General features: G+C 39.6%; 1 protein-coding gene across 3 annotated transcripts in view; it reads right to left on the reverse strand.

The window, feature by feature from the left end:
- The window catches only part of grid2 (glutamate receptor, ionotropic, delta 2), a 468,031-nt gene that overhangs the window by 99,238 nt on the left and 354,519 nt on the right, over positions 1-14,274 (reverse strand). For all 3 annotated transcript variants that reach the window (XR_004656592.1, XM_034871281.1, XM_034871282.1), the window contains exons 10-11: positions 10,656-10,853; positions 2,853-3,165 (exon numbers count right to left, since the gene is read on the reverse strand). Coding sequence is in view for 2 of the 3 variants with exons in the window: in XM_034871281.1 (XP_034727172.1) it covers positions 2,853-3,165; positions 10,656-10,853 (511 nt within the window). In the remaining variant the exon portion in view is untranslated. The remainder of the gene's footprint in view (positions 1-2,852; positions 3,166-10,655; positions 10,854-14,274) is intronic.

Here is a 14,274-nt window from a genome sequence, read left to right on the forward strand (position 1 = left end):
GCAGAATGAATATTCGTGTATATGTATATGTTATTTGTAAGGTCTGTTACCACTGACTTTGTACACCTTTTTCTAATGAAGCCTAATTTGCTAGTTAATACATACTGTATATATACTATATATAATTTAATTTTATAATTAGTTATTGTGTGTCTAAAAGTGGAGATTTCTACTTTAAAAAATGGTTGCTAGGATGAAAGTATACCACATGCTTGGTGACTTTTAAAGGGAGTCAAGGTCAGCCCACGCAGCCTTGCAGCAGTAGTCTGTTCATGCTCAGTTCATTTCCTAAGAAAGATTTTGGGCTAGCCAAATCAGAAACAAAAACACACACACAATGGACAAACCCATTCTCAAGGAATTAGATATATTCTTTCTCTCTCTCTCTCATACTCTCTCTCTCTCTCTAATTATACCAGAACTAAAATGTTAATTACGACTAAAAAAAGAAATGATTGTGAATATCAAACAGCAATTAGCATGTATCATCATCATCATTACCACCATTAGCTGCAGCACAAGATGGTTGTTTATTTACCATATGGAGAAATTCTCATCAGTTGCTTATTCAGGGCCTGAAATGTTTCACAGAGAGCATAAAAAAGAAGAAAAAATCCTCCTAAATTTTGCATAATTAATGTAGCTAAAAAAAGTAACTATTGAAAGTCCCGGGGCATACTAGCAAGAGCAGTGTGCTCATCGGAAAATAATCGTTTTTTTTCTAATTTTGTTGAAAACCAGACACAGGCACGCACGCATGCACAAGAATGAGCCTCTAAATATGAAACCATCTTTTATTCTATACTCAATAGACATATGGACACTAGGGGTGGCACGGTTCACAAAACCCACGGTTCATTTCTTAACGGGGTTTTAGGGTTACAGTTTTGGGTCCTGTATGGTTCTTGTTGTTATTTTTGTCTTTTAATCTTTAACACTCCAAATATGTACTTCAGAATATGATATTAAGCTTAATTATCTAAACTATAGGATACAGTATTTAAAAAGTGTTCATATCATGTAATCATGCACAAACTGAATTTGACTTAACTTCAAGCACATCATTGGGACCATCTCAAAGGAAAGCTAGGGAAGACAAGCTTTTCATTTCTTTGGCTCAAAAAGGAGACTGTTTATAGCCATCTACAGCAATGTATGTGCCTTTTTACACGAAGATTGAAGTATAAAAGACTATCAGTTAAAATGACTTGCATTTATCAAATGCAATCTTCAGTGAAGCTCTTACAAAAATTACTATATCCATTAAAGGAAAAAAGAGAAACTCTTAATGGTCTGTCTTTTGAATAGGTCAGAATATTCAAGTTGTAAGTTGTAGTTCTTTAAAAATAAGAAGAAAACTTGTTTTGGGGAGAATAAAACTAATGTAGGTGCTCCTAGTGACATTACCAAAAAGGCTCAAGATGCTGCAAATGTTGCTATAATATGAAAATGGCAGGTTGATTTAAGACAAAAAACAATAATTTATTGAATGAATGAAATTTGAACATGTCTGTCAGTGGCGTCTTGATCTTTACATTGTTAATAAATTTCCTATCCTGGCCTGGGACACACATTCAATCAGTTTGATAAAGGACTTATTGAGCTTTGACTTATCATTTCACTTCCAATAACGAGCGTAGCTGTCCTCAATAGGTCATCCTGTACGTCTCATCTCCAGTTTTTCCTGCATCTAGTGTGTGTGTGTGTGTGGGTGGGTGTGTGTACATTGCGCATGGGTCAAACACATGCTCCGAAAAGAGACAAGCAAATGGTTTGGATGTTTTTTCCTGAACCGTACCACCCCTAATGGACACTCAGTGAAGCACACAAACCATTTGGAAATTAGACACACTGTGATCTTTTTCCCCCTGGTCCCATTGCCCTCTCCTCTCCTCGTCATGGCCCTATTCCTGCACTGATGAAGTTTAAATCCTTCCCTGGGTGTCAATTGTCTGATCTCCACACCTGAGCACAGGACGATGGATTCTGGAAAATCTTTGGGTAAAAATCCAGGATGAGGTCATTATCTTCCACTCTATTCATGTGGAACAAAACCTCTCCTCCCTTTTGCTCTCCTCTGACTGTTTTGCAAGTTCCATCCACACGTATGACACCCAGAGGACAGTTTTTTTTTAAATCAGTTCTTTAACATTAGATTGCTTTAGCAATCATAGTTTTCTTTCTATGCTTCCCTTCCCTAATAGTATTTCTTCATCTTTTAACTTTGAGATGGACGCTCGACGGGGCCGTGGTTGCATTTCCCACAACACATTTCCGGGTTCTCCTCCATAAACAACATGCAATAAAGACGAGGGTTAACTTTTCCTGCTACAGATTTCCCACCGTGGTTAGAAAGCACAGGGGAGACAGTTTGTTTCTCCCACTATGCCTCTTGAGTTGTTACTCGCTCCAAAGCTAATCATCGCTGCTCTCTCACTCGCGCTACCACACACTCCCCACACACACACACGCCATCCCTTCTAGTCCCTTAAAGATACCGATGCAACAACCAACACACATGTGTAAACATCAGGCCATTTACGCAGGCTGGAGCCCTGCGTTTCACTTATTTCCGTTGTCTTATACTGATGCAAAAATACATTTGCCAGTGATTATCTTAACTGCATTTTCCTCCAGTGATAAAATAAATCAAGGTCATAGCCATTTTCAGTTTTATGTCAAGTACTTAAGTAGAAATACTGATTCTCCAAAGTTCAGATAAAACATCTTTCACTTCAATAACTGACTTAGCCACTTTTAGATGAAGGTCCATCTGGTTTTGCTGGATTAGCTTTTGAGAAAACATAATTGCTGAATGAATTATGTCTTCCCATGTGCCATGTCTTCCTTACCTTGTTGTACAAAGGAGCCATACACAAACCACATGGAATTGTACAGTGTTGTTGGGGACACAGATCCCATGGGAAGCCGGGGTGGGTTGAGCCAGTTGAGCAAGTACACCAGGATGCCAACGAGGAGCACGGTGCCCGCAATGCACGCCCACAGTGACAGGTCGAAGGGCGCCAGGCAGGCGAACATGTCCACAGTGCGTTCCGCCTTGCGCAGCAAAACACCCACCGAATAATCCATGTAGCGTGTGGTGAAGTCCACAACGCTCTCTCGCTCAGGCGTGATGGTCAGGGCTGAAATTCCCACATCGGCTCGCTGGAAGAGGCAGAGGGGTAGAGAGGAGAGTTTGAAATATCAACACTGTGAAAATGTGTAGCTGAAAAATGTGGACTTTTGTAGTTAGAGACAGGTGAGTGCAGCAAGTACTGCCACTGTTCCTTCCTACCATCTAAAAAAATACATTCAAGTACTAATACAAAGAGACTTTACCGTTATCAACTAAACATCTGGGCTGTTGGTAGATAGACATAATTGGTTTTCTGGGAAAAGAATTTTGTCAACAACATGTTTGTTTTTTAAGTAAATGAAAAAAATGTGTTAGTTGCATGGGAGAAAGCAATGCTTACAAACACTTTACACTATATGTATTCAATGTCTATGCCTCACTGAAACATAGCTATTCAATAAAGTTGCCATAACACCAGACTCTCAGGAGGTTTTTGTGATTGTGAAACCATAACCTTTCCTAAACTAGCCTATGGCTTGTAAAATCACTAGTTTTCAAAGATGGCGCCGGTGAGGCGGCAGCCTGTCGTGTGCAGCTGTGTTTAGTTTTTGTGCGTATTAGTGTTTTCTTTAAGACCATCAAGACTTTTAGCAAGATCTTCTTAACTATTCATCAATATGTGCCTGATATCTGCCAGACAGAAGGAGCAAACTGCCTTGACAGTCAATCGACGGAGACTGCTGAACATGGTACATGGCTCAATATTCGGGATTCAACATGACATACAAAAATAACTTTTAAGGAGGAGTTATCAGGGAACGCGTTCCAGGGTGAAAAGAAACAAGAGGAAGGTGGCAAGAACCTGGAGAGAGTCTTTTATACCAGCTCTACCATTTATAACCATGGGAAATGGTCGCTGCTAAACAAACAAATTACAGGAGCTAGAAACCTTTGTCAGGACCCACAAAGTTTGAGAGTTCACCATGGTGGTAGCCATTGTTGTGTACGTTCCTCCATCTGCCAATATGGAAGCCGCTTGTGATGTCAGGACATGTACCCAGACATGTTCATTTTTCCATCTGGAGATTTCAACCATGTCAGTCTCTCTAGAAACTAGACTTTGCCCACTCAACAGTTCATTGAGTGCACAAGCAAGGGTGCTAAAACGCTGGATCTCTTGTACGCCAGTGAAAAATGCATACAAATGTACTGCTCAGCCCCCTCTTGGGCGCTCAGACCACAACATACTACACCTCTCTCGCTCCTAAACCCCAGCTTTCGAGAGGCTGCTTTTCACCATCAGAAAATCTAAATGCTGGTATCCTGAAGCTGATGAAGCCCTAGTGAAGTGATGATGAGGTGCTGTTTTAGGACTACGGATTAGCATGTGTTCTGTGAGGAGTATGGGGACAATGTTGACGGCCTAACAGAATGCATTACCCCTTACATCCATTTCTGCTATGATGACATCATACTATCCCTTGAAATTCTTTGCTTCCCTACCAACCAAAAATGGATTACCAGCAGCTTGAATTTGAAGAGAAAGGCTTTCAGGGAAGGAGACCGGAATAAAATCAAAGAATTTCAAAAAGTACTAAAAGGGAAGATTAAGGAGGGAAAATAAGCATATAGGTTCAAATTTGAACTACAGCTGCAGCAATAGGGAGTGAGGCAGGTGTGGGCTGGGATGCGGACGATCACAGGCGTGAAGCAGAATGGCGGTATGCTGCCTGATGGCAGAGTCTTGCTGATGATCTGAACAGACTCTTCAACAGATTTGACTGCCCCACATCACTCCAGCCTCCCCAACCTGGTCTGCTGACCATCGTTGCTTCTGCTCCATTTCCTCCCCCTCTCTCCAACACACTTATGATATCATCAGCTGGTAGTCCCCTTGTCCCTCCTCCTACCCCACCAGCAGCCCCGCCTAATGATTCTTCACCCTGCTCAGGTCAAAAGGATGCTGGGCGGACTGAAGACAGGGAAAGCAGTGGGGCCGGATGACATCAGTCCAATGCTACTGAAGACCTGTGCAGATTTCATTTTTGGACTTCTCAAGAGCCTTTAATACCTTTCAGCCTCGACTGCTAGGGGAGAAGATAGGAAAGATAAAGGTGGATCCTTTAAATTTCCTGTGGCGTTTGGATTATCTAACCCACATCTATCTAGACCACAGTACACCTGCAGAACAATGTCTCAAGCACTATTCTAAGCAGCAGGGGGCGCCACAAGGAACTGTGCTGGCTCGGTTACTGTTTACTATCTACAGTGGATCTCCAACAAAACACCGACAGATGTTTCTTGCAGAAATTCTCAGATGATACCAGTTGTCGGCCTTATCAATGGAGGCAATGAGGAGGAGTACAGAGGAACAATCAACAAATTTGTGAAATGGAGTGCGGACAATCACCTCCATCTCAGTACCAAAACAAAAGGAGATGGTTGTGGACTTCAGGAGTGGGAGGAGGAGGATCCAACCAACACAAACCAGGTGGAGTTGATAGCAAACCACAGGTACCTGGGCGTGCAGCTTGACAGCAAACTGGACTGGAAGGGCCATAAGGAGGACCACCCTTACTCTGCGGTGTCTATTACACAGTGGTGGCCAGTGCTCCTTTTTATGTGTGGCTGTGGACAGTTGGGGAGACGCCGTCCACACAGAAGACAGAAACAGAATGGACAAGCTCATCAAGAAGGCCGGCTCTGTTGTCCGGGCTAAACTAGAGATGGTCCGAGTGGTGGCAGGGGCCAGACCATTAAGTCAACTAGGATCAATACTGACCAGCCCTGCACATCCATTTCACCTCCTAAAGTGATAAAAAGCAGCACCTTCAGTCAAAGACAGATGGCACAAATGCGCAAGTCAAAGCGCTACAGGAAGTCCTTCATACCAGCTGCTTTACAACTCTATAATGCACAAAAATTACTTCCCTTCATTTATATTTTTATATTTTAACTTATTGGTATGGATGTATTTGAGTAAATGTGTGGTGTCATGTCTGTATTGAAGCTGCTATCTATCTATCTATCTATCTATCTATCTATCTATCTATCTATCTATCTATCTATCTATCTATATTTAGGTATTGATGAGAATTTCTGTAATGTTGTGAAAGCTTTACTAAACTCTATCAAATTTGAGGCGGTCTTTGACCATGGTGTTACTTTTAATTAATTAAATAGTGCTGTCAGTTAAAGGTGTTTTAACCGTGTTAACCCATTTTAAAGGCGTAAAGTTTTTTTATGGCAAGATTAACGTTCTTTCTGGCCTAGCAAACTTTGTAGTTTTTAATACTCTACTAATAATATTAGAAAAACTAAAACACCACACCAAAAATCAGGCACGCTGGACACACGACCAAAGAGTAGTAACTTTACGTTTTGAGTGGATTGCAAGCGACAGACGCCAAAATGGATGCCAATAAGATTTTAAATGGAAAGTTTAATTTTTTTAAAGTTATCAAATGGTTTGATTGACAAGACCAAAGTTATTTGTGTGTTTGGTTGTTGTGAACTGAGCTGTCATCGCAGCACGTCCAGTCTGAAATACCACTTAATGGCCAAGCACACAGCTGACGCCAATTCTCCCCCCGTCTAAGTTTTTTTTCTACCCTTTTATAGATGGATAGTGTTACAGTTGGCTATATGCCACTGTTGTTTCAAATTTTGAAAAAAAAACATTTTTACAAAGCAAGCCAATCCACTTTTCCATGTTGATAAGAGCATTAAAATGAGAAAAAATAATGCGACAAAAAGAAATCAAGGGACATTTAGAACATATATACATGTGCAATTAATAATTGCAAGTTAACTGTGACATTAATGCGATTAAACACGATTCAATATTTTAATCGTTTGACAGCACTACAATTAAGCAATGAAAATTAAACAAGAAATTATTAGGTTACACTTTTCGTTGACACCCTGAATGTCCATTCAATACATTTCTCCCTAAAGGGGCCGATAGTGATCTTCAAAGTATGTTGAATAGTATGTTTTTCTCTAGGATTCATGAAGATAAAACTATGGTCAGAAAGAAGAAGGTACCCGAAAGTAGGCTCATGTACGGATATTGTTATTATGTGCTTCATGATCCGTTTTGCCTCTGTACTGTACAGAAGTAAAGTCGTGTAAGCCCACTCTAAACCCAGCGGGGACTGGGCATCATATGTGCTTTTGAATCGTTCATTTATTCAAAGCGTTCAAAGCCTTTCCCATCATTTGAAATGCTTGGAATGTCAAGAGACAACTAATGACTGCTTTAATTATTTACGTGCAGTGAAAAAAAGCTGTAAGTGAGTATGTCTGCCAAGAAACGTAGGCTGAGCTCATCTTAAATGCAGAAACAATAATGGCTAATTAAAATGTTTTCAGTCCCCAGTGATTGGCTAACAGTTGTGACATAACACATTCTGCTTGTGACATAACAAGGGTTTAAGATGTTGTTTTGAATGTGCACGTTTGAACATTAGTGCAAAAGATTGCACATATTTACTATCAACTTGCTAAATAATGACATTTTATTTACTAGAAATTCCCTTTAACCAATGTTGTGATTTTATAGGTGAACATTATACAGCCACCACACAGGCACCCGCACACACGCAAACATTCATATCCTCAAATGCACACACACACAAAACAAACAAAAATTGTATCCTCTGTAGGCAAAAAAAATGCTAATTTCACAGTTGAGTGAGGAGACAAAATGCTTAAATGTGCAGAAATTCTCACTTACACTGCATTAGAAGAATATTAGGAGAAGCCCTGCAGAATGCCTGTTGGTTGAGACAACAACGATATGCATGCAAATGCAAAGTGTGTGTGTGTGTTTGTGTGTGTGTGTGTGTGTGTGTGTGTGTGTGTGTATGTGTGTGTGTGTGTGTGTGTGTGTGAGTGAGATGAATTCTCCTGCTGATTGCTGTGGTCAGTCAACATGGAAACTTCCAAAGCACTCTGGGTAAAATGTATATGATATAATTGGGTTTTTAGAGAGATAACCCGTGTTGCTGACTGATGGCGAAAACAAAAATGTCCTGTTTATTTACAGCCTGTGCTTGTCTGATTATACATATTTATGCATTGGACTTAAAAGCATTTCTCTATCGTTTCTATATACGTTCATGTTTACAAGGTCAAGGAAAGGAGAGCCCAGTATTGAAAAAACATAAAATGAAGGAGAACTTCAGAGAAAACCTTGCGGATAATTTAAAAAACACCTTTGATCTATGGGCAATTAAGAATATGTGCAGTAGCTTAGTGCAATTCCAGCATTACATCTAAGGGCATTGTACACACACAGGCAGATGTGAGCATGCAGGTAGGCTAAGGTATTCAAAGACCAGCTTGGTCTTTATGAATAAAAGTATGAGTGCATGAGAATCTTCTGCCGCTATAGTTTTTTTTCTACTGTTAAATTAATTTCTTAAAGTGAAAGTAACCTGTGCTCTGTTATATTTAATTGCCCTTTACCAGTTGACCGTCCAAATGTCATACCTGACAAATCTAACTGGGTTTGAAATACTTGCCATGTGTTTATCCTAGAAAAACGACCAAATTAGGTATACTTAAAGATTTAAGAGATTTGTAAATGGGGAGTTCATGAACACAATTCCAGGGTTTGAACCCTGGTTGTCCCAGCCTTTCTGTGTGGATCTTGCATGTTCTCCGTGTGTCTGCATGGGGTTTTCTCCAGGTGCTCCGGTTGCCCCAACCACTAAAAACATGTTCCCCTCCCTCTGCCAAGGTGATGTGTGTTGCGTGTCAGGCTGCCCTGGGTGGGTGCTACACAGCGGAGAGTCTCCTGAAGCGTTTTGAGTGTCTTTGATAAAGCTCTATATAAATGTAATGAATTATTATTATTATAATTATTATTATTATTGTCTTCAAGTCAACTCATCTTAACTTTCAGGATGAAATATATCATGTCTTACATTTGATGATACATGAATAGATATAAAATACAATCAAGGATGAAAACCCAATAAAGTCCAGGACTAATTTCCATTGTGGTCCTCATTCCTCATTCTGGCACAGTAAGTATGTAAAGATCCAAATAGTTCAATTGCGAAGGTGGTTGTAGTAGCTATTACGAATTAATAATTAGTTTTAGCAAACTGAATGGTGACAGTGTTGTACCTAGCTAAAACATTTCTTTAATCGTCCTTCTACTTAGTTATGGTATTGAATGGAAAAAGCACAATTGTTTTTACAGCCTTGGCCTTCTTGCATGTCATTTTTGCAGTCAATAAATTATTTTGGGTAAAAAAAAAGGCATGGCGTGACTGTGAGATGTCAGCTCAAGGCTTATTGTCGCAGGGGCTCCACATGACAACACCCAATGAATGTTTTAAAGAACCGAGGCCCCAGAGGAACAGTGGAGGTCTGAGGAACCATGAGCTATTCAGTGTATTCAGATGGCTCTTCATGTGTTAGCTAAGCATTGGTTTCTGTGGCAAAATAAAATCAGCTCTGTCTTTTCTACAGAAAAGGGTAAAGGATAAGCATGAGTGCAAATATCTTGCAAGTGCTGGGAGTTCTTTTTCATAGAGATATTGATCCCAAAATGTTTGATTGATTTTTGAGTCAAGCTTAAAAATCTGAATTGTTACTATTAACACAGGACATATTTGAAAGGCCCTTTTTCTTTCGTTCTGTTTCTCTGCTGCTTCATTTCTGCTTCAAACTGTCAAAGATTACCAGATGGATTATAATATCAAACATATTTAGTTTTTTGACAAAACAATCTCAAGTGTGATTAATGCTTTTGCTTTGCCATTGGCTACTAGAGAAGCTGGACAGACAGAAAGACAACAGATATCTTTTGCAGCTAAATTCAGGGCATTACACCAGGCAGATTGATTTGTTAGTTTGTTACAACAAAACTGGTAAACTGTGTGGACTACGAAGGCTACAAAGAACTTCCTCAAGTAACCCGGCTATGGTAAGAGAGAGTAAAGTAGTTATCATCCAACTGTGCCAATGTTTGGGCCTTAAACTGACCTACTCTATCTGTAAAATGTCTTGAGATAACTCTTGTTATGAATTGATACTATAAATAAAATAAAATTGAAATTGAAATTAAACTGTAGACCTCTCAATCTTTGTGAAATCCACATTCATAGCTTCACAGTCTCTTAAGAAACATCATCAACACTTTTTGGCTTTTCAATGAAGCTATTTGAGTGTTCTAGTTATGCATCAAATATTTGAAGATACTTGAAGTTAGTAAAATGATTAGAATGCTGCTTTATTTTTTTACCAATATACGCAACGATAGCTCTGCATCTTTGATGTCAGCCCCTCTCCAGCCCACTTCAGACAACATGCAATAGTTAATGAATGGTTGTCTAAATTTATATTTAAGTTAAAGTAAGCTCTTTGGTAGCCAAATGGCATATTTGCTTTTGATGTGATATTTCTAGTGGGAATGCTATGATGGGACTTTAGTCTTTAGAGGCTTTAGTCCTACGTAACATAAGGGATGCCTAAGGAATTATGTCTGTTGTTCTGATATTGCAATTGTGTTTTTTGTGTGCTCACGTGTGTTTGTGCATGCATGTAAATTATTTCTCCTCACCTTAAAGACCAATTCGCCCATCAGTCCATTCCACTGACCGTCAGGATGCAAGCTGCCGTACTTGTGGTCTGGTGCGACGTAGATCTCGTACTTAAAGCCCAGGTAGTTGGACAGAGCATCCAGGACGTCAATAGAAAAGCCCTGGTACTTCTTTGGTTTTCCTAGAACATTCTCTGACACCATTACAAACGGCTCCTCCTGGAAGGCAAAGATCAATCAGTGAGTCAGTCAAGCAGTCAATCAATGCAAGTAGTCAATCAGGCATTAAATCACCCAATTAGTCAAATGGCCATTATATCTCCACAAATGCTCATCTTAATGTGTAGGAGAATGTCTGGATGACAAAAAAGTTAAATTAGATTTTAGTATTGTCAAACACTAAACATAAAGGTAAGCTTCTGGGGTTGAAAATGCATTGTAAAAAAAAAAAATCCTACCACTGATAACAAAATCAAAGCCTTTTCATGTTTTAAGACCAGCACATTTTACAAATGCTCGCAGGCTTGTTGTTTAGTGACATATTGCTACCCCCAACTCTCAATATGCATTACCATCCTATGTATTCTGGTGATTTGTCCCCCCTCTGACAGCCAGGGAGAAATCTCACCCCTGTGTATGAAATCTCACCCCCGTGGGTGAAATATGTATCACATCCCTCTCTCTTGTGACATGCATGGGTATCCCTAGTGCGATATGAGATACTAACAGCCTGGGGATCCATAAAACATTGCTCTAATGTGCCTTTACTGAACATTTATAACTGTACACAAAATGGAAATTGCAGAAAATGAATTACCAATGATAGCACATTTTTCTTTAAAGCAATATTGGAAACAAAGGTTAAGATAAAAAACTGAAATAATTCTGCCTTCTTTTGGCAAACAAATGTACCAAAACAGATGTTGTACTTAATATCTGCCCATGTGTTTTTTTTTTTTTTTTAATTACTCGGAATTACAGGAGAAAAAAAATATACCCCCTTGATTTTGTTTTGGCTAGGCTCTCACAATTCCCTACCCATCTTTCTTTTTATCCATAGAGGGGTCCACGCTTAATAGTTTATTTAAATACAGTCTGTGTAACATTTTCAAGTGAATTAAAATGTAGAAAATCAATACTCGCACCATGCAATTCAGCAGATTTGTTTTTTATTGGCTAATTTTGAAATGCGCTTGGGACGACTGAATCTCTTTATCAATATATCAATGGCGTCTAAAGGGCAGCTTCCTGTTGAGATTAAATGACATCAAGCAATGCTGACATTTTAGGAAATTAAGTGAGCACAGCACAGGGAGGAACGGGGTATTTTCCATAGCCAGCCGGATGCTAGTAACAACAAGAAACAAAAAAAGTATGTTTTTAATTACTGTACTATAATTAAGTGTTTAATAGAGGAGTTTTTTTCTTCAGTTACTGTCTTTTTACCTCCCCCCCCCCACCCCCATTGTCCCTAAATGTCCCTAAGGGAAATGTTTTAGGCCAATATGTCTCACAGATTTATGAGGGCCTGTGTGTTGTTCACTGAAAACTTGCTGCACATTAGACACACACACACACACACACACACACACACACACACACAAACACACACACACACACACACACACACAGGCCATGCTATGCATTAACTTGACGTTTTCTAATCCTCGCTAGCTGCTGCTGTTCAATAAGCTATTAGGCAGTGAGTGGACATGCATGCCAAGTCCCTCTTTCACCACAAGCATCTGTCCATCCAGACAGGAACCCCCGCTAGCACACACACCCATACATACTGAATAACCCTCCAAGCACCACTAATTGCTTTCCCATGTGAGCACTTTAAACCTTTATAAACAATCATAAACATGGCGAAGACAACATGGCTGGACCCGAAATCGACCGTGCATGAATTTTTCCAAATACACTTCTAAGGTGAATGCTCACATGTAAAGGTAATTTCTTAGCTAAATCAATAGAGATGCAACTATACATTCAAGTCACAAATGGAATCCCAATTTTAAGTTCACTTTTCTCATCCTTTCATTTAACAGAATGAAATGACTGAAAACTCTTCCTATATTTATCTAAACTCTTCAAAACTTTTTTTTTTGCTTTTCAAGTAAAACGGGCTCTGTGGCACACAGTCACCCAGTCACCCCCAACCACATGGCGGCTGTTGGAAAAAAAAACAACATGGCAAATCTCTCTGAAACAATCCAGCCAAACGATTATTTGTGTGAGTTAAAGAAATGATCATTGTGGTTACAAAATGCTTAATCTATTACATCTGGTTAAAAAGTTGTTCACTTCCCAGAGCTCATTGGTTGGTACGCCTTTGAGCTACCAGGCTCAATCGTACTCAGTTAATGGTTTCCACACTGGAATCTTGTCACGAAAGAATTTCCTTCTCAGATGTAGTCTTGTTTTGTGACACTGATCCGTCTCCCCTTGGTCCCTTTCCAATCTCTATGTGGTTTCTTTCTTTCCCCTGCAACACACCAGCTGTGACATACACCATGTGGCATCTTTCCACACCCATCTCCAGCTTTCCCTAAACATATGTGTAGGACAACTTCTCTCTTCATTTAGCCATCCATCTATCCATCCATCCATCCATGGAGGCTAAAGTACTTCAAACTTGTCATCCTTGCAATATAATCTTACTCTTTTTCCAGCAATCATTCCATTCCATCTGCTCCTTATCTTCCCAATGTTTCTCCCATCTTTCATGTACCTCATCTCTCTTCCTACTCTCTTTCCTCTACTCTAATTCCTTTTGCACAAGTTCATCCACAGTCTCCTCTTGACTGGAAGAACCGTGTGGTCTAAGTGGGGATTGAGTGTTTTTGGAGACATCATTGGGACAAGAAACAGCAATTTTCCACAAAGAGTGGCTTGGCATTTAATGAGTCCTTAGAGGGAATGCTGAGCATCACAGTGTCATGTGGGGATTTGTAACAGTGAGCATATTTATAACACTCTGCGGATTTGTCTGGGAAATTGGTGTAAAATGTATTTTGAAAAGCCCTGCCAGTCTCTGCAGAAGGTTAGATTTCATACTGTTAAAAACATGAATTTTACCTGGAGGACATGGACACTTAGTGACTTGTGATTAATATAGATGGTGGCATAGAGGTTAAAACAGCAACCAGGAACAGCAATGTCTCCGAGCTGGGACCTTTGTTGCGTTTCTCTTTCCCTTGTTTTCTGTCACTTCTCTATTCTTACTGTCTAATAAAGATATGCCTATACCCCATAACATTATTACATGTTATGGGGTATTGAACAACTGTAGAATTGAGCCATATCAATCATCATTGATTATCATTATCAATCACTCTCAATTATCACAACTCTTTAAAGATTCAACACAATTTTGTCAGTAATTCAAGTTGGCACTTCTGTGTACCTTCTCCTCCAAAGTAAAATGCATGGATAATTTGGGGAAAACCCTGAGCGCCCTTTCATTATCTTCAGAAATGTGAAAAAGGGACATCTTCTGCCCTTGGCTGCATATTCGGGCTGCCGTATACATTTACAGTTTGCTCAGCCGTAACTGAAGAAATAGGGTTTCACCTTCAAACAATTAAGGAGCATAGTGTAAGTCCCTCCAGGATTTAGCTGACTTTTTTAGGATTGT

Source organism: Etheostoma cragini, chromosome 5 (assembly GCF_013103735.1).
Source record: "Etheostoma cragini isolate CJK2018 chromosome 5, CSU_Ecrag_1.0, whole genome shotgun sequence".
NCBI lineage: Eukaryota > Metazoa > Chordata > Actinopteri > Perciformes > Percidae > Etheostoma > Etheostoma cragini.